At 52.1% G+C, this 27,429-nt stretch overlaps 1 protein-coding gene across 2 annotated transcripts in view; it reads left to right on the top strand.

Annotated features, from left to right (window-relative positions):
* Positions 1 to 3,175: 3,175 nt before the first annotated feature.
* OLFM1 (olfactomedin 1) overlaps positions 3,176 to 27,429 on the top strand; it is a 35,189-nt gene continuing 10,935 nt past the window's right edge. The window contains exons 1-4 of one of the 2 annotated variants that reach the window (XM_056352483.1): positions 3,176 to 3,733; positions 17,435 to 17,584; positions 22,996 to 23,151; positions 25,646 to 25,865. In XM_056352483.1, coding sequence (XP_056208458.1) covers positions 3,668 to 3,733; positions 17,435 to 17,584; positions 22,996 to 23,151; positions 25,646 to 25,865 — 592 coding nt within the window. In that variant the 5' untranslated portion in view covers positions 3,176 to 3,667. Of the gene's footprint in view, positions 3,734 to 14,987; positions 15,474 to 17,434; positions 17,585 to 22,995; positions 23,152 to 25,645; positions 25,866 to 27,429 lie in introns of those variants that run through there. The other variant, XM_056352482.1, reaches the window with a different exon arrangement.

The raw sequence follows: 27,429 nt of genomic DNA on the forward strand, positions 1-27,429 counted from the left end.
CCCTTTGAGGAGAAAATAGAGGGTTTGTTCTTTAAATCTAGATCCTAGAACTAGGCTGTGTGAATTAAGGGCCACCATCTGCTCCTAAGCAGGGAAAGCAGTGGATGGGGCTCTGCAAGGTCCTCTGTGAAGGGATGAAATCAGCTGAAACCCAGCCCAGAGAGAGAGGCAGGGTCAGGCAGAGCTCACTGACTTTGAGGGGAGCATCAGCATCCTCAGTCAAGAGCCAAAGAGGGACCCACACGCCTGTTTCCCCCAATGCACAGCAGCACCCAGGTGCCTGTGTCATGGCTCTGCAGATCCTCTGGTTCCCAGCACAGAGGAAGGGGCTGCCTGCCACCCCCTGCTGTCCCTTGCCTTCCTTTGCCCATCCCCTGCTATTCCCTGCCATCCTCACCGTCCCCTGCCCATGTAGTGCTTTTGCACTGAAAGCAAGTTGGCATCCCAGCAGTGGGCTGCTCTGGAGGGCAGCGTGCTCTAGAGCCCAGAGTGCTGGCCCAAATCACATCTTATAAATCAAGACGACAAATCAGAGGTGTTTTGATTTCCTCTCCTGCATCACAGAGCGGAGTTTCATCGAAGGCATCTTGCCTGTAATTGCTGGAGGAGCCGAGATGCATCTTTCAGAAAGGCTCTTGGCTCTGATTTAACTATGTCAAGCAGTGGAGAGGGCACCGTGTCTCCAGCTGAGTTATTTCACAGTCTGATTATCTTCCCCTGAGGAAAAAAAAAAAACCAAAAAACAAAACAGGTCCTATTTCTACAGGACTCTTGCTCTGACTTTTTTTTTTATCAGATGAAAGAGCCTTCATGTACAGAAACCTTCCCCTGGGCAGCCTGCTCTCAGCCCTCCCTTTTGCTGGTGAAGGAGCTGGAGCCTCTTTAGTCATGCTCCATGGGCAGGTTCTCCAGACCTTGAACCCCTTCCAAATTTCTGAAGGTATTTTTCGAAGTCTGGGTAAGACACTGTGGGAATCAGAAGATCCAGGTTGTGTTCCCAGGTTCCTCTGCTGTGTCACACTGGGCAATTTTTCCCTTTTGTTTCTCTTGGCTTCTGTGATTTACATCCTGGGAGTGGACCTCCATGGGACAGGGCTCTTTCCTGGAGGAAGTACTGTACAGGGCCTTACGGTCTGGAGCCTGAAGTTCAAGTTCAATAACAAGATTCTTGATATTAATTAAGGAAGACTTCAAAAGAGGAATAAATTAAAACAAATTGCAGAGCTGATGCTTTTGTCGTTTACCCAGGTGCAAGCTGTGACTATTACCATGAAGGTCAATGAAGGTAGGTGTGTATAAAAGCAAAGGATGGGGAGAGAAGAGATTCCCCTTTGGCAACATGTTGTTACTGACTTGGAAAAGATGCGGTTTCAGAGCCTCATCTGGTACCACTGTGGAACACAAGGTGGGGTTCTTCTGTTCTGAGGTCTAAGACACCCAAAGTGAAGGCACCCTCCATGGGCCCAGCAACCTAAGCTGACCTGATCTCATCACTGAACATTTTTGTGTGAACAAAACTCCTATTGCTAGCCTTCTGCACTTCTCAAATCTATTTTAAGCCCTGTGAGCTCCAGCTGCACCTGTGCCCTCACACGGAGCATCTTGGCCTGTATCAGCCACGTGCTGCCTGGTGTCACAGGGTTAATAGAAAGCTGCTCAGGTGGGTTTTGACGGTACTTTAAACAATGCACCCAGCAAAGAAACACAGCCACGTGTAACTCGCTAGTCCTCCCTCCTTTCCCTAGTTTTGGGGAATATTTTTTGTCCCACTATAATCCCTGCCAGGGAGAAGGCGATGCCCATGGTAGAAGAAACAACCTTCTAAGGCACGAGGGGAGGACGTGTTCAAACCCTGTTGTACCACTGATGCTTTTGGCCTCGTTGCACTGCTCTTGATAAAGTCAAGGGGAGCTTAATGCTTTTTAAAGGTCCTCAGCTTTTATGGGCTATAAAGCATTGACCTTAAAGGGAGGTGCTGAGGGAAGTATATTAGCAATAGATCTATGTGGGATAGTCAGACATGGAAGCTTTCCCACAGCTGCTCTCTGGACTGCCTTTTCCTAAGCTCTCTTTAAACGAACATGTTGATTCCCCTCCCGGAGAAGGGCTGCCTGGAGCTGCAGGCTGATGCTGAAACCAGCTCTTAGGAGGGCCAGGGCAGCCTTCCCTCAGACATTTGCTGATGGGAAGCCTTTTTTTCCCAGTTTATTCTCAGCTGTTTGTCCCCACTGAGCCTCACCATGCTGCAGATTTCCTGGTTTCTGCTGAATGCTGTGCTCTGTGATCCCTGGACTTGGAAAAGGCCCTGTGTCAGCTCATCACTACAGAGGTCCCATCGCCTGCTCCAGTAATAACCAGTTCCAGACCACTGCAGAAGAAGAAACTCTTTGCAATGAGCAATCAGGGGGGAAAACCCTGTTGTGGGGCCTCTGGTAATTGTAAGCCCGTAGCAAATATTTCTATTAAATCATTCAATAATCATTAAGAAGTTCTGCATTACATTTCTCACCACTGGAAAAGGAGGAGGATGCATTGCCATCTACTCGGAGACTACACAGTATTTATAAGGTGCTGGGAAAACTGCGGTTTGGAAAACATTCAGGGAGAGAGAAGTGAGGGGTCAACAGTCCCCACGGAACTTGGGAAGGGCACAGGGAAAACGGGGGGGTGGGCACTGCCTGCAGCCCCCCCAGCCAAGCGCCCTGCACCTGCAGGACCCCAGCAGGGTGCTGGCAGTGGGTGCAAGGCAGGATGCCCTGCAAAGCAAGAGGGTCGGCACCTTGCTGCGCGTATGCTCCTGCTGCCTGGAATTAGTTTGGGTCTGAGCCTGGGGGGGGGGGGGCTGTGGCTCAGAGCTCTCCAGGAGGGATGGTTTGGGAAGGCATCTGTGGGGGTTGGTACTTTGCGGGGGGGGGGGGGGGGGGGGGGGAGAGGGTGTGACATCCCTCCGCACCCCCCATCCCAGACGCCCCCGGGGATGGGGGCAGCTCGGCCGGCTCCCCAGCGGCGGGGAGGGGGTTAACCCCCGGCTCGCCCCCAGCTCCGCTCCCGAGGCTGCTTTTCCCCCTCTCCCTTTTGCCGTGTTTAGTTAAATTTCCCCCGCCTTAGTTGATGTCACATCCTGTTCCACAGCCATCCCCTGCTAGTAGCCAGCCCTACCAATTCCTTTTTTTTTTTTTTTTTTTTTTTTTTAAATCCCTGTCCTCTCCCCATCAACCCCCCTTTTCAAGGCAAACTTTTGGCAATAGCAGAGATAATCGTTTCGTGCTCCGTTGAATTTCTCCTCGCAAATGTCTTTCGAGCAGGGGAGCCATTAAAAAAAAAAAAAAAAAAAAAAAGATTACCAGAGAGCCAGCACCGGGAGCAGAGGAGAGACACTGGGATCCCAATAAATATGCAAAGTGAAGGCTCTGCTGAGCAGATTTCTTGCATTGCTTCCTGGGGGTGCTGAGAACCGCCCGGAAAATCATTCTGATATTTTTTTTTTTAAGTGCATTTGGTTGTCTTTTTTTTTTTTTTCCTGGGTGGTATTTATTTATTTTTTTTTTAAATTAAAATCATAATAAGACTAAAGGACCGAGGAGGCAGCGAGGCGCTCGGTGACCGGCTCGGGAGGCTCGCCCGGGAGGTGATCTGTATGCAAGGTGCCTAGAACGGGGTGCGAGACATGCAACCGGCAAGCAAGCTCCTGACCCTCTGCTTCCTCATCCTGATGGGCACAGAACTCACCCAAGTAGGTTTCTCTCTTGCTTCCCCCCCCCCACCCCCCCCGCCCCCCTTCTCTCCCTTTCTCCCCAACGCCATTTTCTATTAAACCTCGAGAGCACAAAAGAAAACTGGGGTTGGAAGCTGCACCTTCGCGCCCCCCCCTCCATCCCTGGGCATCCCCCTTTTGCTCAGCCCGCGGTGCAGGGGGACCCTCCGGGCTTGGGGGGAGGTGGGGGGTGGGGGGAGGTTGGGGGGCTTGAGAGCGGACCCCACAGCTGGGGAGAGAAGGGGCTGCCCCGGCGTGGTCACCCCCGAGAGTTGGGGGGGAGGGGGAGGGGGGCCGGGGAAAGTTGCCGGGCAGGGCGGGGGGGGGGGGGGGGGGGGGGGCGGGCAGCGGGACCCCCACCCCGGGCTGGGCTGGCACTGCAGGGTTCGGGCTCCGCGAACTTCGGGGCCGCCTGTCCCGGGTCCCCGCAGGGACGAGATGTGAGTGCAGGGTGGTGGTCCCTCCTGTCACCCCCCCCCACACACACCAGCTCCTCATGTGGGGGTAGCTTTGCTGATTTTAGGTGACATTTAAACGTCCCTTGATGGTTCCATCTGTGACAGGCTTGTGGGAGAGAGGAGCATCTTATTTATCTCCCTCTCCCCCCTCCGCCTTTTTTTTTTTTTTTCCCTACTGGATTTTAATGCTTGCCTTTGCTGTCCCGGCCCCTGGTCTGAGTGAGTAGTGGGGCTGGGGGGAGGAAAGGAGGCACACAAAAACCATCTCTTTCAAGTGGAAATAAAACTCCATTTGAGTTCTTTAAGATAATTGGTGAGAGACTGGCAGGAAGGTTGTCTTTTGGTTGTTTTTTTTTCTCCCAGTCACTGAGGAAAGGAAGAAAAGTAATTGCAAGAGGATGCTCTAGATTGTGGGGTTAATTGTGATGCTGCCTGGGAGCAAAAAAAGAAAGAAAAAGAAGCTATAAATAGGAGGGGAATGGAGGCTTCTTAGTGTAGGAGCAATTAGCAGCTGGGCTCTCATCCTGGATGCTTTATGTAGATTATTTTTTCCTTTCTCCTGCTGACAATGCTCTCTCCTGTCACTGCCCTATTGCTGAAGTTTCAGCAGCTGAAGCCTTTTGGCTTTGCACCTCAGAGTATTTCTGCTGCCCCCAGGAAGAAACTGCTAAAGTCAAGAGCTGCCTTAACTGCACAGAGCCCTCCAGAGAAAGGATGAGAAGGTGGTAATTTGAGGGGGGGGGGGGAAAGCAAAGAAATCCAGGAGCCGTGTGGATGAGGAAGGGTGGGAAGGAACCAGAGCTGCAAGTGAGCGCCCAGGAGAAGCCCATTGTGTGCGAGAGGATGCTCGGGCAGCGCGCATGCGCCGCGCTGGACAAAGCAGCCAGCATTGCTCAGGAATCAGCAAAAAGGGGCTCCTGGCTCCGCACCCGGCCCGGCCAGCCAGGGCCATGGCAGCATGGTGGCCAAGCAGTGTGGCAGGGCTGCCTTGCCCTGCCGCCCTTCCAGCCTCCCCTCCTGCCCAGCCCCGGGGAGTGCACCCACAGCCTGGGGACCAGGGTGGTACCCCCCTCCCCAGGGGCTGCCACCATCCCCTTTCAGCCTCGTCAGCCCCCATCGCTCTGCACTGGTGGGGTTTTTCAAGGACACAGAGTTATCACCTCTTGTGCCAAGGATGCTGCTGTGCCTGGCTACTTTTTCCCTTGCTTGCTTTCTTTTTTTTTTTTTTTTTCTTGTTAAATGCAGCATTCCAACTTTTTGACCAACTTGAAATCGGGGTGGGGATGGGGAATCAAATCTGCTCTGGACTGCGGGGCTGAGCGCTGTGGGCTGACTTTGGCAGAGTTTCCTCCCAGCCCATCCCTGTCCACTGGTGGGAGGCTAGAAGCCCCTGCTGAAGCCCTGGCTTTGCTGAGCTGCCTCGCCGGGGCTGGGTTCTGGTTTGCAGCATCTACCTGGGCTTTGCTGCCTGCAGGTAGCTGAGTCCTGCCAGGCCCCGCGCACTGGCCATACCGAGCTCTCCCGCCAGCGTGCCTGCTGACTTGCTTGGCACTGCAGAGCCCTTTCGGAGTTTTAGCATCTCATTTCTGTAGCACAGCTGCCAGATGCAATCCCCAAATACGCCTTTCAGCCCAGGCACCGCCCATCTCAGTGTCTTCCACGTTTAATTCAGTGCCGGATCCATATCTCCATCACATGTGTGGAAGCTCTCCCATCCCCTACAGAGATCCCATGCTGGGGGCGGAGGGATCGAGGTTCAGGGGAGAGAGGCTGCTGATTTAGGCAGCTTTCCCTGATAATGCAGAAGCTACAGCCATCCCCTGCTCTCCCTCTCTGCAGTGGCACTGGTACGCCAGCACACAAGAAAGGAAGAAATGGGGAGACGGATGGCTGTTAAATGGGGCTGGAGGGGGCGAGCACGTGGCTGTCCTTCCACCTGGGTGCTGGGAAAGCTCTTCTCATGGAGGGAAGGCAGTTGTCTTCAAGGCACTGGTACTGCAGCATCCTCTGAAGTCCCCCCGTGTGGGAGGCAGGATGCCCATGCCCAGCAGGAGCACACGGGTGATGCACACACTGCGGGCTGATTTCGTAGGGGCTTTGAGACCTGTCTCAGGTGGATGGTAGTTTTCTGTGTGTGAGACAAGGTGAGAGCTGCCCCCAGGCGCCCCCCCACATCCCAGTCCTTTGCAGAAGCCCCTGCCTGCCCCTCGGTTCCTGTGTGCCCCAGGCAGGGAGGGCCAAGGGGGGTGACAGGAGCCCTGGCCGCAGAGCAAGACCTGCACAATGCTTTGGCATTTCTTCTAGCTGCCAAAGGTCTCCTGATTTGTTTTGTGCCTTGCCTTGGCTCTGCACAGGTCAGTGATCAAAACCTGAAACGACTTATTTTGGCTGGGTTGAGCGGCTGGGTGTGGGATCGGGGGGGGGGAGGGGCAGAGCTGCTGCTCCGGGCACCCTGGGGTACAGCACCCTGGCTCTGGCTGCGCGTGCAGCTCTGGGCAGAGGGGTTCCTGGGCAAAGCACGGGGCTTTCTCTCCTTGTCATCTGCTCGGTGAAACTCAGGGCAGCTCTCGTGGTGGCCATGAAGGCTCAGAGCCAACTTACGCTCTCTAAGGATCTGCTTGTCATGTGCAGAAAGGTAGAACTGCCAGAAGGGCAGAGGATTTGGGACACTGTAGTAAAGCCAGGGGTATCGGCAGAAAGGGTCTAGGATGCTGCCTGCTTGTCTGTCTGTCTGTCCAACCCATCTCTTTGTCATGCCTTGTGCTTGCTGGCGAGCTGCTGGGGTATTACCAGTGAAAACCTCTTTGCATTCCTCAAAGTTTTGCAATTGCAGAGTGGGGCAGCTCAGTGCTCTGACATCCACTTACCCGGTAATCATTGAAACCACAGAGGAAGGAATACCTTCCTGGAGCAGGCAGTTGTTAAACATTTAGGGCTTCTACAAGGGGAGGGGAAAAAAAGAAACAAACCCAATTTCACCATTGATTTTCCTAAAAGCATGTCAGGTCCCTTTTGGGGCTATTTTCAGGGAAGGGAGAGAGCTACCAGGGATGCACACTGCCTGTGCCCCACTACCCCAGCACCCAGCAGCACCCAGCCCAGTTCTGGTTCCCTTCCATCCATGGGGGACTTACCAGTGCCCAGTTTGGTGCCTGAGCTCTTCCCTCCCCTGTCAGGGAGACACATGGAAACTAGTAGGATTAAGCTGCGAATCTGCAGCCTGTAACAGGCAGCAGCTGCCTCATCTCATAAACCAATTTGTGTCTCATTTCACTAACTTCAGCTTTAACCAATAAAAAAGAAAGGTAATTTTCAGCCCTGGGTCATATTTATTACTCAAGTTATCAGGCCTTGTAATCAGTATTAGCATCACTACGTAAAGTAATACAAAACTAATTACTATCCGAGTGAATTAGATAGATGAAGGCTGTAGACTGCGTTGTCAGTGGAAGAAGCTAATTCTTGAGTTATGAGTGATAAGTATTGATTTTGCTCTGCTGTGATTAAACTGTGAACAAAAGGGAACAAGGCAGGGACAGGGACACTCAAGGAGTGTACCTCTGGGATTTGTTGCCTGCAGGTGCCTCAGCCAGGCTCTTTGGGACATTGGGATGGGCAGGGGGATGGATACCTGAAGGGCTGAGTCAGTCAAGCATTCCTCCAGAAAGGGGAAGATGCACTTGGGGAAACTGAGGCACAAAGCCCGAGATGTCTTAGCATCAGCAAATCCTGGTTGTAGAGGAAGAACACCTAAAAATCCTCATTTTCCTTCCTTTGTAAACTGTAGCTATTGCTTGCTACTGCCCTGCCGGAGCTGAGCACAGGAGCCCTGGTCCCAGCCTCTGTACTGGCTTTGTCCTGGGTTTTGGCCCTGGGAAGCTTTCTCCTTGTTCAGGACCCAGGTCCTGGTTCTCAGTCCCCATCCCGTGGGGATGCCAGAAGGCAGCATTCAAAGCAACCAAAATGCAAAATACCTCCTGGAAAGATAATGGGGCAATAGCATGCGTCAGCCCTCGGTCCAGGAGTGCGCAGCAGTGAGCGACCCTGGAGCACCGCTGTGTTTTCTAGCAAGCAACATGCAGAACAAGTGTTCAGTGCAAAGGTACTTTCTGGCTGGAGGTGGGCAACAGACCCAGGGAAAAATGCCAAAAAAAAATCATCATCCCTAACCAAAACATCCGAGTAACAGGAACCCACTGACGCACCCGCGAAACCTGCGCCGACTTTAATGGGCTCTGCTCTAGCCCAGAGGCTCTGACATGTATTGGCACTGGCTGTTGGAGCATGGGTTTAATGTCAAGAGCAGCTATAGCTAAACACAGATTTAGTGAAGACCTGCAAGGGGGGTTATTCTGTTCCAGTGTAACATAAGAAGTGTGTTCTTTCTGCTACAGGGTGTTTCTGCTCTCCGTGAGGATAACGAAAGGAAAGGTTGCAAAGCGTTTGGCGTGCGGACGAGCAGTGCCAGTGTCTGTAGCTGGGGGTTAATTTTCCGGAGCATGTTGGGCTGTCTGATCCCAAAACGCGGCCACTCCTGGAGCCAAGTGCAGCACCAGGCACAGGGAGTTTCACACAAAGTCCCACCGGGAGCTGGCAGTGACCTGCAGCATCGTGGTCACTCTTTGCAAAGCGCTTTGGGGTCTTTAATTCCCATTTTCTTTCCCTCCTTCACTTTCCCTGTCTGTCCATCCATACCCTCCCCATGGTGGGAGGGGAAGTGTTTGCTTTGCATTGGTACGGTGCTGAGGTGATAGGGTCCAGCTCCAGGACTGAGGCTTGTGTGAGTGATGGTTGCACAGATAGTGACAAAGAACAGGGAAAAAAGCAAGGACATTTGGAAGTTAGAGCAAAAAATGAGGGAAACCTGGTATTGCTGTGGCAGTTGTGACCTGCTGAGGGACAGATGCCCCACGGCAAATGCAACAGAAGATTGTCCCACACTCCAAAGGTGATGAGGGTACAAAGTGTATGTTCCTTAATGAGGATGAAGTTGCCCACGCTGCCTGCCAGGGTAGGTGGGATGCCAGGGTAGGTGGGTACCAGGGTAGGTGGGGTGCCTCTCCTGCCTGGCGCTGTTCACAGCCCTCCTGCTGCCCACAGACTGGTGCAAAGGGATTTCGGATACCTCCTGCCACAAGCCCAGGTAACGAGGAATGCGAGGGAAGAGGGGGAACATCTACTGAGTTGAGAGAGGGATGAGGAATGTCGTCCTTCTCTTAAAAGCAGAGTCCGGGGCTCTCCCTCCCTATGTCTGCGGTGCTGGGCAGAGAGCTGAGGGGCGCAGTGACCACCCGTGCGGTGCTGGGGTGGGCTGGAAGCCCTGGTCTGAGCCTGCTGTGCAGGCAGGGCTGGGCTGTACTGGCAGCTCCTTACCCTCAGCCTTGAGCCCCGCTGCAGGGACCCCCACGCAGAGCTGCTCGGCATCCCCATGGCCTTCGGCTGCCAGATGTGCTGTGCAGTGGCAGGGAGGGCAGCCCCTCACCCTCGTTCCTGGGGTGCTGTCCCATCTGTGCGTGACAGAGGTGGTCCTTCCCACCCTGCAGCTTGCCTCCGTGCAGTCCATGCTCCTTTGCAAGCGCAGCAGCACCTGGCAGCAGGGCAGCAATAGGGACTCTGGCAGCCCAGCATCAGCCAGGGCTCCGGGAGGGATGCGAAAGAGTCAGTGGAGGCAGAGAGTCCTCCAAGAGGTTCAGAGCCCCTCCATCAACTACAGGAGGGAGATCTGGAGAAAAGTCACTTAGTCCAAGCATCTAAGGAGGATCCCTGGAGTTACATAGTAAGGTCCTTCTGGAAAGGGCAGACTTTTCCTGCAGCCCCTGGCCAGAGGGCACAGCACATCTCATGGGTCTCCAGTGCAGAGAGAAGGAGCTGGAAAGAGCTGGAGTATGGGCTGTCCCAGGCACCAGAGAGTCATCCTAGGGCACGCCTGAGAGCCCTGCCAAATTACTGAGTCCTGTGCTCCCAGAACAGGAGCTGCCAGCCCTGGGAAGGTGCCTGGGACAGTCCATTGGGCAGGCAGCTCAGCTGGACAGACACATCCTCCTCCCTGTAGATGTCGGGTGTTAGCTGAGATGCCTCCAGCATTTACTGAGCCAGCTTGGAGCACCAGCAAGAGTTGAGGCTGTTAAAATACGGGTGTATGTATATTAAAGCAGCTCGCTTCCTCTCACCATGCAGCCAATACGAGTCCCGTCTGACTGGAGTCCATGGGCACCATCCCCACGAAAACTTGCGAGCACCAGAAACTTCAGCACCTCTTCTCTGAACCAGCCAGGAGAGGGAGACAATGACCGTCATGTCCTGCACACTCACACGCTTACACACTCACACGTACAGAGGAATTGGCCCTATTTGCAAACCTTGACCCTTGCAGATCTCTTTTAGGCAGACAGTCACATTTTGCATTACCACTTCCCAGCAGCGGAATTTTCCACTAAGTAGCTATTTCGGAAGACCCTGTTCTTTGCTTTTATCTAGCATTCCTCCTCTTTCTCTGCTCAGAATATATGCATGCAAAGAGGATCTTTTGTTCTCTCACTGGACATCTTTCCCTGCTGTTTACTCTCTGCTTACAGTGGGAGAGGCATCGAGAGGTCTCTGCAGCCTCTGCTCTTGTGGGGAGGGTGGCTGTAGCAAGCACATCAGGACAAGAAAAACTCAATGCCATCATGAGGGGTTTTTTTCAAGGCAATGCCTTGTGCAAAAAAAAAACCCAAAGTGGTCAGGAGACAGATGAACTCAGCCAGTTCAGCAAAACTGGTACTGAAGAGACTCCTGCAGACGTTATGCTGGAAAGTTGCTCTTCAAGAGCGAGATCCCGCTTGGTGCTGGAAAGGCCCATCAGTGAATGCCATCGGGTCAAAAAGAGTCATCTGAGTCTTCTCCTTGCTTTCGCTGGCATTTCTTCTGATACGCTCTAGCATGGGTAAAGGCAATTTCAGGTCTCCCACATCAAGTTCATGTCCTTACTGTTTTTTTGCTATGTTTTCTTTCATTGCTGTGCTGGCCTTCTAAAACCAGAGAGATCATTAGGGTAGGGAAGAGGTTTCCATGATTGCACACCACCTGCTTCAGACACCGAGATGACAAAAGTAATTTTCTTGCTTGATGCCCATGACAGCACAGCACAGGGTGACCAGCAGCATCTCATTGCACAGCAGCAGCCACTGCCTCTTCCCTTCGCCCCTAAAAAAGAGGAACAGCAGCATTTCTGGGAGCCTCTTCTTTGTCAGGTCTCTGCTTTGGACCAGCTGACGGGGACATGGACATGGCCCTCTGCCAGCATGGGCTTTACCCCGCAGGCTCAGGGCCATCCTGCTCCTGGCACAGGTCATTAATGTATCAAGTCACTGAACTTTCTGAAAATGTCTGGAAGAGCAGCCGATCCCTTGATATCCCTGTCATAACTCCCTTTACCTTACCAGCAAAGACTCCCCCAAAACTGCTGCTTTTGGCTATTTCACAAACACTGGAAGCAAGAGACAGAAAGAAAATAGTCTGGATTTTTTTCTCCTCTGTTATTACACGCACAGCCCTTCATTCAGCTGGCACAAAGGGGTTTGCTCCGGGGAAGCGGAGCAGCTCCACTGACTGCTGTGGCCAGAGCCCAGCCTCCCCCTGCCTACAGACCCTCCCTGCAAAGATTCCCGGGAATGGGCCCCCTCCTTAGCTGGGACTTGTGGCTGGTGCTCCTCTCTCTGTGCCTTGCTGTCCCCATCTGAAGAACCTTTAATCATTGCAAGGCATTTGAAGGGCATACAAATGAAATTACCTGTGTGCACTGGTAGGAAATTAGTCTTTCTTTAGTCCAGGTGGAATCAGAGCAAGGCAAAGGAGTGCTCCTTACCCCACTGAATACCATTTTAAATAATAAAGTATCCGTAGATCTAATTGCCTTTGTATGTGTTTGAAGTAGGCAAATACAAGAGAGAAACTTTACTTACAAATGCAGTTTCAAGATGCACATGAAGATGATTTAAGTGTTGCAATCAAGTGTTTTATACGATATGAAATCAGACAAGCAATCGGGGTCTCGGCTGCTCCAGTGCTGGGCACAGCAGAAGCACCTGTTAGAGCAGAACAGGCGGAACAGGAACAGAACGGGGAGCTCTGATTTATTCTAAAAAATGGAAACCATCCCAGGCTTTTTCCTAACGAACCTGTTCCTACAGCCACAGCCTGAAACACCTCCTTGATGCTGAGCTTCTCAGGCACAACCTGACAGCCGTTTTGCCACGGAAAGGAGCTTGGTGCCTGGGCTGGGTGAAGCCAATTTCATGGGGTGGAAAAAGTATATCTACTTTGGGAGCCCTTGGCAGGAGAGCGTCTGATTCAGAGGGCAGGAGTGTTTGCTGACTGATTTTGCAGGAGATGGACCTTCAGCTGGCTGATCTACCCGGATTCGAGCTGATCTGTCCTGAGCAGGGGGAAAGAGCAGGGGTGACACGATCTGAGGGTGCTGGCAAGCAAGGGAAGGGAATGGCATTTCAGCTGCTGCAGCCTGTAACATGCACCAGCCGCTGCCTCCCAGCTGCCAGTGCCTGGTTCTGCCGTCGCCTTGTTGGAGGGACATGATCCAACCTGGCATCAGCGCTCCTACTCTAACTCATCTCTTTTTCTCCACCTGGTGGACTTGCTAAATGTGCTTTCATTTCAGTGCTTTGCAGAAACTCCCCAGCGCTCTCTGCAGAAACAGCTCCACTTGGCTGTTGCTGGTCCCCGCTCCCTTTGCCCAGAGCAGCAGTGCTGGGGGGCACTGGGATGATCCCACACCAAGGGCCAGGTCCCCAGCTAGGGGTAAGGTCCCATTAAGGTGGGGCAGGCCAGCTTGGCAGCAATTGCATTTCAGGGCACAGGTCCCTGCTTCCCCAGTTGGGACTCGCTCCAAACACCAGCCTGGATGCTGTATGGCAAGGAAGTACTGGTGGGTCAAGACCTTGAGGCACCCCTCAGCGCCCTCTCAGCTGTAGCCCACCCAGCTTCTGGGGAGCGGGGGCAGTGAGACCCACGACCCCAGGGAGCCATGCCATCGGAAGAGCAACTCTGGAGGGGGCAGGTTTGGGGCTGGACTGGTCAGACTACAGTGGGAATGTGGTGACTCCCATGGACTGGCCAGGCTGGGTGTGGTGGGGCCACCAAACAGTACGGGGTCTCCTGGAGCAGGGCCGTGGTGGCTGCTGCAACGTGCTGAGGCTGGTGTTGTGCCAGCAGAGCGAGGGGTGTCACTTATATCCTCTGGAGAGGGCCAGGGGATTCATTTCATAATCTGCTTTGCACAGGGTGTTTAAAGGTTCACTGAGGAAGGGACAGGCAAGGAACTACAGACCTCTGTTGGTCAGAGACTTTGGTTCTGAAGCCATCAGGACAGTTCTGCAAATGCCTTCAGGAAACCTGAGCTGTGAACAAGCTCCATCTCGCTGCAGACTATGTGCCAGGCCGTACAGACGGGCTGTATGCCGTTTGCAGTGTAACAGCCCACAGGGCTCCTCAGCGGGGTTTGCTTCAGAGCCACAGCAGCCACAGAAAGCCCAGGGTCTTCTTCGAACTCTGGGGTGGGACATTCAGGCAGCACCTGACACTGTCCCATCTCTCCTGTCCATGCAGCCCTGCCCGCTGGGAATGAGGCAGGAGCAGGGCTGGGGCAGGAATGGGGCAGGGGCAGGAATGGGGCAGGAATGGGGGGGCTGCCAGCTTGCAGGCAGGCAGAGTTGCCAGGGCATTTTGGTTGCACTCAGGTGTATGGGGGTCCCTGGCGCTGATGGAGGGCTGTGGTTGCAGAGCGTGGCGAGGGGGCCAGCGGGGTTGTGGGGGATGCTCTGACCACCCACAGCCCGGGAAGCCCACAGGTCCTGGGACCACCCGGTGCTCCACCACGGTCCCAACACCTCGTGGATTTGCGCGGGAGCGGTGCAGCCCCTGCGTGCCCCCCAGCAGGGAACGCTGCGCCCGGCTGCCCTGCCTGGCAGCAGCTCCCCTTTGTCCCCGGGAGAAGCTGCGCCCCCCGCACGGCGCTGCCCCGCGGCCGTGTGCCCCCCGACCCGCACCGCACCGCGCCGCGCCCGCCGCCGCCGCCAGGGGGCGCCGCAGTGCCGCGCCGCAGCGGGGGAGCCGCCCCCGGCCCCGGTCCGCACCGCCCCCCCAGCACCGCGGCTTGGCCGCCTCCCCCGACTTCTTTCCCCACCCCACCAGTTTTTCCCGTCTCCTCAAATCTTTTTCCCTGTCCCCAATTTTTTCCCCTCCCTTCCCAAATCTTTTCCACTCTCCCCAAATCTTTCTCTCCCTTCCCCAAGCCTTTCAGCCTCTCCTCAAATCTCTTCTCCCCCAATCTTTTCTCCTCTCCTTCCCTCCGCTCCCCCTTCCCCAAACCTCCCCACCCTCCAAAAAATTCCCTTTCCCTCCCCAAATCTCTCCCCAAGTCTTTCCCCTCTCCCCAAATCTTTTCTCCCCTCCTTCCCTCCGCTCCCCCTTCCCCAAATATCCTTTGCCCCAAATTTTATCCCCTCTCCCAAAATCTTTTCCCCCCTCCTTCTCTCCCCCTTTCTCAAATACCTCGCCGCCCCCCCCCCAATTATCTTTCCTTCTCCCCAAGTCTTTTCTCTCTCCCCAAATCTTTTCTTCCCTCCTCTCCCCCTCTCCTAAACCTCTCCCCCCCCCCCCCCCCCGATTTTTTCCCCTTCCCAAATCTCCTCCCCTCCGCTCCCCCCACCCCAAATCCCTTCTCCCCTCCTTCTCCCCCGCCCGCCCACCCGCAGTCGCTCCGGCTGGCTGGGCACCCCCCTCGCCCCTCCCTCCCCCCCGCCCCGGTCCCGTCCCGCCCCGGACCCGCCTCCTGCAGCCCCTCGCTCCGCTCCGGCTGGGGCGCGCCCGGAGGCGGCGGGCGCAGGGAGGCAGCGCGGCTCCGGCACCGGCCACACCGGCACGGGCCACACCGGCTACACCGGCACGGGCAGCACCATCGCCAGCGCCGGGCAGGGCCGCGGCGGGGCGGCGGCGGACGATGGGCCGGCGGCGAGCGGCGGCGGCGGCCGGGCGGCTGGCGCAGCCCGTCCCCAGCGGCATGGAGCCCGGCGCCGGTGCAGAATGAAGGGTGCCTGGCGCCCCCCCCCGCAGACATGTCTGTGCCTTTACTCAAGATTGGAGTCGTCCTCAGCACCATGGCCATGATCACCAACTGGATGTCGCAGACGCTGCCCTCCCTCGTGGGGCTCAACACCACCAAACTCACGGCGGCCACGGGCGGCACCTTGGATCGCAGCACGGGAGTAAGTGCGGGGCGGGGACGGGGGGACGGGCAGGGGTCGGTGAAGCCACGGGGGGGGGGTGGGGGGGCTGCCCGGAGCATCCCTGCCTCCCGGTGCCCCCTCGCCTGGGTGTCCCCCGGGCTGCCTAAATCCCTCCTTGCCCGGGTGTCGTCCCCGCCCCGTACCCCCGGGGCATCCCCGGCGGTCTGACTCCGTCGCTGCCGCCCCCCCTCCCGGCGGCAGCCCCGGCGGGACCCCCCCGGCTGCAGAGAGCAGCTCCCCGGGGAGAGGCAGGGCTGCCGCCCCTCGGGGTGATACGGGGGCATCGCTTGCAAAGTGCCCCCCGAGGCTGTGCAGGCACGGAGGGCAGTGTCGGGGTGGTGCGGGGCGGGTGGGGGCTGGCAGGACTGGGGTCGCGATGCAGGGAGCATCCCTCCTCCAGCTCTCGAGTTTAGCCATCCCTAGCCCTGGGCTGGGGGCGCCCCGGGTGCCCCCCAACACCCGCCGTGCCGTCAGCCAAAGGGTTGCAAAGTTTCCCTCCTCGCCTCTTGGTAGTGGCGGGGCGAAGCAGGCTGGGACGGCAGGTGCGAAGCCCGGTGGCTTCCCTGCCTTTAATCAATAGTCGTTAATGCAATGGGAAATGCAGCGGAGAACTTGCGGTGTAATTTGGTCGCGCCGTATGGTTCCTGTCCCTGTTTTGCCGGAGGGCTGGGACAGTGCCTGGTCCTGCCACTTTGGAAATGGCTAAGGAAAAAAAATCCTTCTGGCTGCCTTCCCTTCCCAGGATAAAATGGGCACCTTTCGCCTCCAGGCTGCATGCTTGTGCCTTCCAAACGAGCAAAGGTATTACAGTTCCGCTCTCTCCAGACGAGTATTTTGTGTAGTGGTTCAGCTGGTTGTGAATGAAGCTGGGATTTTTTTCCCCCCATCTTACCAGGGATGACGATACCCATTTATTATTTTGTTTCCCCTGATTGTTTTAGCTAGAGAATCAAATCGGCTGTCTGTCTGCCTTGGCTGGCTCTCTCGGTGCGTGTCTGTCAAGATGGGTATTCGCAAGGTGATTTGCAATGTATTGAAATAGCAGAAAGAATATTTCCCTGGTGGGCAACACATTGGTGGTACCTTCAAAGCGCTCAGAGCCTGAATTGTGATTAAATACTCTATTTTGCAAAGTGCTGCGAGATCAAAGGAAAATTGAGATCAGAGGGGTCTGGAGAGCATGGGGGGCATGCGGAGGGTTGGGAATGTAGTGGTTGTGGCTGGGCTCCCTGTCTGCGCTGTGTCCTGGAAGCTCCGACAGTCGTACCCTCTGGACCGCATCCCTTCTTTGCTGGCGTGCTTTGCAGGAACGGTGCCGGGCTTTCCCTGCCTGGGACCCACAGAACATCGGGAGGGGATGGCTGTCTGGTGAACCTCCGCATCCCCAGGAGAGTCTGGCAGAGGAGGGGGGAAATGTAACTCTCGAGGTCCGTTTACCCAGGAAGGCTGATTTTCCTGCTGCCGGATCCAGGAGAGCTCTGCAGGGGCACATTGATCACTGCTCAGCCCTCAGCCAGGACACCATAACCTCACTGGTAGCTCAGGCACATCCTTCTCACGGTGTCAAGGAGAAGTCAAGTGCCTCATAACGACAGCCAGGCAGTGGGTTCCCCCCCCCAAGTACGCTCTGTGTCGTACAGCATGCTACAACCCTTGCAGCATCGTGGCTTTCCCTATGTTCATGCTTTCCCACTTGCGTTGCCTTCTTGCTTCGGATCTCGCTCTCCTTTTCAGACCCTTCTTTTATTTGTCCCCAATCCATATTTTTGCATTACAAGTGAATTTTGCCAGCTGGGGCCCTCAGAGGAGCCTCCCTCGGCTTCCAGCACAGCTCCGGTATCTGCCACATCCATCCTGCTGCCGCTCAGCTCCCTTCACCTCCCGTGCCCCTGCCAGGCCTCCCCCCATTTACTTAACCCATCTTTCCCTGTGTTAATTAGGTGTTGCCTACCAACCCAGAGGAAAGCTGGCAGGTCTACAGCTCTGCCCAAGATAGCGAGGGACGTTGTATATGCACAGTGGTGGCACCTCAACAGACGATGTGCTCGCGTGATGCCAGGACAAAGCAGCTGAGACAACTATTAGAAAAGGTAACGGTTGACCGCTTCTGGGAAGGGTGGTTGGTTTGGCATGACATTGGGGGTAAAAACCCGAGCGAGCTGGGTTGCTCCTTGGTTTCCAGGGAAGATGGACCCAGCCCTCGCATGCCGTAGTTGTCCCCATGCGTGTGGTGGGAAATAATAAGCCGCAGTTGGGAATATAAATCTCTTAAGTGTTTCTGAAGCACAGAGGAAAAAGGACCCTGGCCTGAGGTTAGGTTAAAACTGCTGAGATAAAAGCAATGATATTGGACCGTATCACTTAAAATACTACTAATAAAAAAAGATGTAATTTACTGATTTTTTCATTACATTAACACAAGCAGTTTCAAAGGATGAGCCTCAAAAAGATGAGAGAAGATAGAATTAAAAATCCAAAGCCCATGCATTCCTAGCCAAGCTGATATTAAAAAGGTCGAATAAAACAGTACAAGCTGTCGACGTCAAATAGCACAGAAATGACAGTTAGTGGTTTTCTTTCTAATGTTGACATCCACTTGATTAGTTTTTAATAGTCTGCTGTCCAAGGAGATCAAAGAATCTCATTAGGGAAACATTCCTGATAACAAAAAAATTTCCAGATAATAGATTTCACTGAAGAAATGCTGTTTCATGTGAAATGGTGCTCCTCTTTACAATACAAGTGGACTCCTGTGCTGGATATGTAATTATCCCTCATGCACTAATGCTCTGTTGGCGTGTTTTGAGCGTGATGAAATGATTTTTATCCTGCTGCTTTCGGGAAGTTGATGTATTAGTCACTCATAACAATATTAAACCTACACTTAACTGTTTTTCCTATGTGATAAGGACAATAAAGTGAGGCAGGAAACATTTAGCCCTAAAATGCTTTGTTGATATGTCAGAGGCATCTAAAAATAATCCCACTCAAGCTTTTATTTCTCTAAGCAATAACGGCAATCGGTCCAACAGCACATTTGTCTAAGAGGCAGCAGGCGTTATATTAGCAGCCGACATAGATCCGAGAGCCATCGTGTTCCCAGAACTGCTCATAGGCATTAAACCAGCACGATTTGACCCAGTGCCCTCTGCTAATGGACAGACGAGTTGGGCGTACGAGGCCTGGGATAACATCGGTTGCTGTGCGGAGGGTGTAAGTGCTCCGTGATTTTTCCCTTCAGCTCCCTGCCTGCCAATGGATAAAGTGAGGGAGGAGCAGTATTTCATGGCATGTGTTCTGGGGATATGTTACCTGCCTGCTAATCTGTCTGCATCTCACTCCTACGCTAACCTATATGAAAACCCCCAAATAAAGAATAGGCTCTTAGTGCCAGACATCTGAGCTTGATGAAGGCTGAAATGATAATCCCTATAGGAAAATGCAACCGCAGAGAAGAGCTTCCAGCTTCCCAGGAAGGATTTCAAACCTGAAAACTCCTTCCCTCATTTGACATTTTAACTCTAGCTTTGCGATGGGAAAACCCGCATCTCCTGATTTCTCTCTGCTAGCAGATGAAGAAGCGTAATGTGTCAAAAAGGTAATTGTGTTTGGATTTTCAAAGGAGGAGACCTGGCAGTCACTTATGGAAATCATAAGGTGTTGCTTTTACAGGCAAGAAATGAGCTGCATTTGTGTGTGTGTGTGTGTAACAAACCAATTATAGCATCTTCAGTGAAAATCTGCACACGGAGGCTTCCGCAGCTGAGTGTGCTTTGAGGTTCAAAGGTGCCGAGACCCCGTCTACACTCAACTCATGGGCACAGGCATATGCTGAGCAACTGTGAGTGAATCCTGGGCACCCTGTCAGTGTCCAGAGCAGGTGTTAAGCGAGGTGAGGTGAGCCAGGTCTGCTCGCCACCGCACAAACTGTTCAGCCCCTGTTTTGACACCGAGGTGGCTGAGCTCATCCCTGGCTGGAGTACACGGAGTTCTTCCAGCCTTATATGTGTCAGGTGCTGAGTCCAGTTCTTGGACTGCATCCAAACCAAGACATCACCTAAATCCTGTTCATAAACAGATTATGTTTTAACTTCAAGCGGATTTTTATTTGGGTTTTTTGGCCCTGTTATCTGGGAGAACTTCCTCCTCTGATGGTTAAACCATTTTTGGTTCCCTGCCAATTCTTATTCTTTGCCAGCACTGATTTCCAGATTAAACAGTTCTTTTTGTTCCTTTGATATTTACTCCGACATGTATCTAGGGAGGATAATGACACCTCTTCTCAGCCTTCCCTTGGCCTTCTGCAGACCTTGTAAGGTGAACTTTTCGTGTCCTGGTCCATCGGCTGAGTCCATCTCTCTGCTCATTCTTCCTGTAGACCATGAAAATCTCCCTCAAGATGCCTCATGCTATTGCTCCACCGGTTTGTCCAGCTACGCAAAACTAAAAATTCATCCCAGTTCAAACCCGAAGATGGGCTTAGAACAGCCCTTTCTGAGCTGGCACAAAAGGCTGAACTGCAGGGAAGCTTGAGCAGGGCTAAACCATGGCTTTGACCATACACATCTCAGTAGGGTCATCAGGCCAGTATTGACTCTCCATTATCCTGGTTTCATTCTGAAACAACTCGATGTCAAACAAGATGACAAGAACACAACTGGAAGTTCCATTTGTATCAATTTTCTATTTCAAATGTTAAAATTAACTCTTTTCCCCAAGGCCATCGCGGGTCTCTCTCTCACATTAGCTTGATGGAAAATGAGGTTTCAGGTTGAGACTGCGTGCTCCACCAACGGAGGCAAAAAGCATTTTATCCGATGCTTGAAGGTAGCAGTTAATGGATGAAGCTGAGGAAATTTGAGAGAAAGTATCCTTGGGTCTCTGTTCATTAAAGCACTTACGTACAAGCTTAAATTTAAGCAATGAACAGTCTCATTGAAATCTAATCCTGTGCCAAAGTACTTTGCAGGATCAAGGGCGTAATATGCTAATGAAGGAAAACAAGTAGATCTTCAGCTGATGAAGCACACGTTACTGTCAAAGATCAGGAATGATGGAGACTGACTTTCTACAAGTCTGCCCAGAATCTTGCCTGGTTGAAAACAATATGGGCAACAAGGCAAGAGTCTGGACTTGTAAGACGCATCCCCAAAATAGCACAGCAGCTAATTTTAGGTCTCTCAGTTTAGAGATGTGTGAGGAGGCTGATTTCCTCTGCAGTCAGGGGAAAGGCAGACTCCTCCAGAGGTGATTTAGCGCAGAACCCTGAGTGAGATGCTCTGATTCATTTCCTAGCAGGGTCTGTCTGTCCCTCCCCACCATCCAAGAGGCAGTGTCAGGAGCCCTCCCATAGCCTTGCTCAGCCCCTGCGGGGTCAGGTACCAGTGTATCGTTACAGAAATGCTCTGTTCTGATTACTTGCAGCTTGGCCTTTCATTGGGGTTAGGCATTAGTGGAATAAATGAGATAATTTTGTATGATCCCTATGCAGTCATTCCTATTCCAACCCACTGGAAGAATTCGGCTATGTAGATACAGCTCGACTCAAAGAAGGATAGACTGGATTACCAGAATAAAAATATTTGCAGACCAGTCGTGCTTGTCTAAGGCTTCCCTTCTCCTGCCTCAGAGTAGAGAGAGATCTCCAAACTCCTCCACATCCAGCCCAGAAAAATCAGCATCCAGTTGTGTCCACGGGGAGCTCACACTCCCTGGGGCAGGGAGCTGAACAGGAGCTACATGGGTTTGGACTCAGCTCAGTTTTGCTCTTCAAACCACGAGGGTTTTGTTCTGCTCTTCCCTGCTCCTCATGCCTCTCTCAGCAAGTCCTTGTGACAGTCAGGATGGGTGCTGGTTCATCTCTGGGTGATGCGTTGGGACTCAGAGACTGAGAATAGCTTGATGTTTGCTGAGGAAGACTTAGACCCCTGGAGCAGTTGTACTGGTTGTACAAAATGTTTCCTCACTGTTGGCCTTTGAAATACAGGTTGTCCATACATTTTTAATAATTCCCTGAACTAGTTTTCTTGTCATCGTGCATGAGCAATGGGCATTTTGATCGCTTCAGAGATGCAGACGCCAAAGTTGGCATTTGACCTATGCTGGTTTCAGCAAGTAGTCTCCAAGACCTGGCTGCGTGCGAATGTCCTGCCGTCCCCTTGCTCTGTCACTTGAGGTAAGTCGCAGCAGCCCAGTGTGATTTGCTGGAGGAAATCTTGCACTTGCACCGTTCTTTCCCCATCCCAGCCTGTCTGCACTCGGCTTTGGTGAGGACAGAGGCGGGAGTGGATGTGGCAGCCGGGGCTCCGGGAGGTGTCTCGGAGCAGATTCCGCAGGGACCGTACTGCCTCACATTTGGGTTTTGCTCAGACGCCCACAGATAAAGAGACTTGAATCAGGATGCCTTTAATGTGAGGGCCCTGACGCAGCAGCGTGCTCAGATGCCTGATTCATTTGAAGCACAAGCGTCATTGCTACCGATGCCGACAGTCGTATTCCTGGTATCGCGGCAGTGGCAGGAGCACCAGTCGTGGGCTGAGTCCCATAATGTACAAACCGTGGTGCAGACACAACCATCCCTGATGCAGAGACCTTAAATTACACTCGTTGCTTAATGCTAAATAGGTGCTTAGGTGCCTGCCTAAGTCAGAACCTCATTTACCCTCACCTAGCCTGAAAAACTGAGCGAAGGGAATATCTTAATAAATCAGATGGCAGCCAGCCTTCAAAATCAGGTCAGCCTAGCTATCATTTCCCTCCCCTCCTTACACCTTCAGCTCTTTTTCTCACGATGAGCCTGGCCAACCTTCTTGCATCATTCCTTCGGCAGGGCCAGATGGGCGCTGCGCGGGGAGCTGCGGGGATGCGGCATCGGTCGGCTAGAAAAGATGCCGACGCAGCACAACCACCCGAGTGGGCAGGCACCAGTGGGGCCAACCGGAGCGGGAGCTCCCGCGGTACTTCCCAGCTTCAGGGTGCCCTCACCTGCAGCTGCATTTGTTGTGGCAGATGCTGTATAAACAGCAGGGCTGTTTGGATAATGAAGTTTTACTAGCTGGGAGTAAAGTTTGCACTTAAGCAATCAGCATCGCTTACGTACACGGAGAAATGGTAATGTGCACCTCGGCAGAAGCATTTCTCGTGGTAGGAGAAAGAGCCTCTCCTCACGTGATGATGGGTGCTGCTCCAGCCTCTCAAAGTGGCTGTCGCGAGTGATGCATTTTAGCCTTGAATACAACCCTTGTTTGCATGTGTGATTGGTAAATTACTCTCCACAGCGCAGCAGAATAAATGCTTGTGGAACCAATTTGCTCTGGTTTAGAGCGTGGGGTCATAATACTATTGAGATGCTGCTGATTAACTAGTAAATAATGCATAGGCTGATTACCCTTTAGCTTTGGTGACTGTGTAGGGAAAGGTCAGTGTTTGGGGTTGGGATGCAAGTGGAGCTGCCGCGCTGCTGAGGAAGCACCTTCTTAATGAATCCCTTCTCCTCTGACAGGTGCAAAACATGTCCCAGTCGATAGAGGTGTTGGACAGGCGGACTCAAAGAGACCTACAGTACGTTGAGAAGATGGAAAACCAGATGAGGGGACTGGAATCAAAATTTAAGCAAGTGGAAGAAAGCCACAAGCAGCACCTGGCAAGGCAGTTTAAGGTATGTTTGTTTTCCAAACCGCTAACAAAGCTGTGGCCAGGGATTTAGTGGGGTGCGTGCGGGACTGTGGTCCTGGTCCCCATCAGCCATTGGTCTGGTCACACGTGGCGCTGGTGGCCGCCCACCCATGCAGCTCCCTCCTGTCCAAAGCACGGCCAGATCCAGGCTGCGGCATCGCATCCTCAGCCGCAATACATTTTTTTAATGGGTTAAAAGCATAAAACTCCGCATTCCCATACCAACAAACCACCTGGGTGCCATAAATAAGGCAGCGGAGGATTGCTCTATGAGAGCGGGGTCTGCAGGGAGACCCTGGGGCGGCTGAGGTCAGGGCACAGTGGGTTCCCCTCCATGGCCAGGCAGCCCTTCCCCGTGCCATGCCTGGGTCCCTTTTCTTGGGAAAAGCCAGGAGCTGGGGCTCCATTTCCATTTCTGCAGCACATGGCAAACCACAACGCGTGTCAGCAAATTGCTTCCCTCCTTGGGGTGGTTGTAGCGATGGGGCAATCGATCAAACAAATCAACCCTCCCCCCCAAAAAAACACCCCAAAAGTGCAACAATTGCAGCTGCCCTTGGGCTGGCAAACGGCACATTGGAAGGATGCACGAATGTCCAATTTGGAAGTAATGATGTTGGCAGCAGAGCCAGCACATTCTGATGGATTATACGTGTTGTGTCCTGGTGTCGTACAAACGAGAAGTAAAGATATTAGCCTTTTAAATGAAGCTGTCATTGCGAGCAATGGTTGAACTTTCGAGAACTTGATTTAGAAGAAATGAAATTGCCCAAAAAGAGGCTGTCAGCAATATTTGGAATCTTAAATTTTAGTAGTGCTTTAGATTAATAGAAATTAAAAACAAACTGAGAAGACTTCTAGTGAAATTTGGGGGTTTCTGATCAGCCACCCAGCAGATTCCCATCCTCATTTTCAGGTAGCTACCCAGCTGGCTGGTGTTTTAAAGCTGAATTTTTAAAATCATATGTTAAATACTGAAATACCAAGATTACATCATAAAAAGCTTGGAAGATGGTTTTTAAAACTTTTCACCAACTCCTCCTCCTCCACTCCCCATCTCCAGTTACCACAGCACCCTAAATTTAGCTCTGCAGTCTGGATGTGAGGAGCATCTTTCTGATTTAAGCATGAGTTTTGGTTTTGGTTTTGTGGCTTGGTTTTTTATTTTTTTGTCCCCTCCATTCTGATGAGTTCAGTCCCCTCCATTCGGATGAGTTCAGTCCTCCCCATTGCCTGCCAGGGAGCTTGCACTGGGAAGTGCAGGTAGGGAAGAAAATAAATATATTCCCCACATGCAAACGGCAGGAGGGAGAGCCTCGTGACTTAAATAGGAGGGGTTGGGAAGGGAAGAAATTAGGCTGAGGACCAATTTCTGATCCCGTTCACCCACGAGCTGCTTCAGCAGACTGCCAGATGTCACAGCCCTGAGCGCTGTGAACTTGGCCACTGTGCAGCAGCTTAAGCAGCACCAGGTATACTGTGTATACTAACATGCTTCATTAACGGGCAGGTGCATGCATATTTATGTCTACTCATTAGCTGCTGGAGCAAAGCATCTTCAACAAAATGCTGCATACCGTGCCTTTAAACGAGGCCTTCATTTAACATTTTTTAAAAAAAAAAGTCTTCGTTTCTGCGAAATAAATTTGATAATGACTTTGATTTTTATGTTCTTTATAGCATGCCTAAAAACAGTAAGGAATTTTTTGTCTAATTTGCTGCCAAAGCACCATTTTAAATAACAGGCACAGCATTTTGTTTCTGCTAATGCCAGCATTAAAATGTGAGTGGTTTGGAGCTCTTGTGTTTTTGGTTTTTTTTTCTCTTTAGTTCCGTAAGAGTATTTGTCTATGAATGGCTATCTATATAAGGCAGGTTAGTGAGCTAGATCCTCAACAGTATTTCATTTTCTTGCTTACAGGGCTAACTTAAAAGCAAGTTTTTTCAATGCTGCAGTGACTGAAGAAGCAGTTCACTCCCATGTAACCATGAAAAGAGGGCCACAGAGCATTTTGCACCATGCATTTATTTTTTTGATTATTTTCCAAATTAGCACCATATCTCACTAAGGAACCTTGAACCACACAACCAAGATCTTCCTTTGCATGCAATTGTAGATGCATTTCATGAATAGTTTGAAACCCTTGTCAATGCATATATATATTATTTCATTTTATTTTTTGGAAAGAAAAAAAAAACAACCTCTTTGTGTATGTGATCTGAAGCATGTAACCCTAAGATGTTGCATTCTAAAAATGACAAATAAAGGCCTTTCCCAAATATTTTGGTGTTCTGCAGCCTGTTTAATATGTTCTTTCCAATACATCATTTGGACCAAAATAATAATTAAAATAATTTTAATGATAATAGTTGTGGGATATGAACATTGCACTCACGTAGGAAGCAACCAGGTCAAGGCAGAGTGTTGCAGATTTTTGCACGCATAGCACTGAACCAAGCTTATTTTAACCTTGCAGGCAATAAAAGCGAAAATGGAGGAACTTAGGCCTTTGATACCAGTGTTGGAAGAGTACAAAGCCGATGCAAAATTGGTATTGCAGTTTAAAGAGGAGGTCCAGAATCTGACGTCAGTTCTAAACGAACTCCAGGAAGAGATTGGCGCCTATGACTACGAAGAGCTTCAGAACAGAGTGTCAAATCTTGAAGAAAGGCTTCGTGCATGCATGCAAAAATTAGGTAGGCTCAGAACGACATGGTGGCACTGGCTAAACACCATCGATGTTAAAGCACGCATCCCGTCTGGAGGCGGAGATGCTAGACTGGACATCTCCTTGTGCCTGGCCTGGCTGTAAGGGATGAGCTCGCACAGCCAGGTTTGATCCTGTAAATATTTATGCTATAAGTAACATTAATCTTGGGAGTAGTCCTGCTGAGGATTACTTGCACGAGCGATGTTGCTCATGGTGTAAGTGCTTCAGGATCGGGCCCTTGACTAGGCATGTGACATCTTGCAGCATTTGCATAAGTGGACGGTGAAATGCGGTAAATGCGTGGCCTATTGCAAATAACGCTTATGCAAAGCAGACACATGCACTCATTTTGCTTATGCATCCATGTCCGATCTTTTTTGCTACCTGGACCTGGCACATCAGCAAAGGTCTCTGCGCACCGCTTTAAGTAGTGCGTGTGTGTATGTGTGTGTGTGCAGGCTGTGACTCGGTTTCCCTTTTCCCTTTTGCATCTTGCAAATCCCTGTTGAGAAGAGCATGGTGTTGCTGGTGTGGGTTTGCCGCTTGGTCCGGACTGTGCCACTGCGCAGGATATAAATCCCCCGCCCCCATCTCTCCCGTTCCCTGAGGGAGCAGGGAGCCCCTTCCATCAGGCCAAGTAACCAGCAATGCTAAAACGTGAGAGATTCAGCTGCAATCTCATTGAGAGAGCATTAATTGACGGAAGCCTGTGGGTCTGTTGTGGGGAGACAGAGCTATAGCTAAACCCAGTGTCTGACCCCAGACAGGGGGTGGAGAAGGTGGGGGGAGAAGGGCGCTGCCTTCTGCAGCTGCAAGAAATCTCCCCACCGTTTGTTGGCCTAGGTCTGACTTGATTTAATTTCTACTTACATTATTGACTTTCTTGTTAAGCAATTTAGATAATCTAAACACATTAACTGCTCTGCAGTCTATTTTGGTAGCACATATGAAATTACACTCTCAGGTAACTTCATGGAAGATCAGATCTCTTCCAAACTCTTTATATCCTTGCAAGGTAACGCTTTGTTTCTCTCTTGTCTCTGCTGGTGGGATTGCTTTTGCTTGTTTCTGGATGCCTTCACACTTCTGTCAGCAGCCATCTCCCCTGTATTTCCCCCTGCATTTCCATCCTGTCCTCTGATACCTTGTACATCCCTTGGAAGCTAGCTTTTACCTGAAATCTCGGAGAGGAAAGCGAATTTCTGCGTGAGCCTGGATGCTCGGAGGTATTTGAACTGTGAGCAAGCAGCCTGCCATGCGCCGAGATAGCCCCTGGGAGCTGCCCGGCAGGCAGCTATAGCCCCCTGGCTAAGTGAGAGGGCAGAGCCTGAGTTCTCATTTGTTAAGGAGAGCTGATATGCCCAGGTCTGGTTTGGGGGCAGAACAGGCAGAGGCGAGCCATTCTGTCGCTTTCTGCACCACATCTGTGGTCCTTTTCCTCAACCCGTGATGGCGAGGATGGCCCCGTGGCAGGGAAGTCCTGACCATGTCCTCGCCCACTTGAATTTCACCTTGAAAGCTTAATGGGGACAGAAATCCTAGAAAGGTTT

The sequence above is a fragment of the Falco biarmicus genome, chromosome 9, assembly GCF_023638135.1.
Source record: "Falco biarmicus isolate bFalBia1 chromosome 9, bFalBia1.pri, whole genome shotgun sequence".
In the NCBI taxonomy this organism is placed as follows: Eukaryota; Metazoa; Chordata; class Aves; order Falconiformes; family Falconidae; genus Falco; species Falco biarmicus.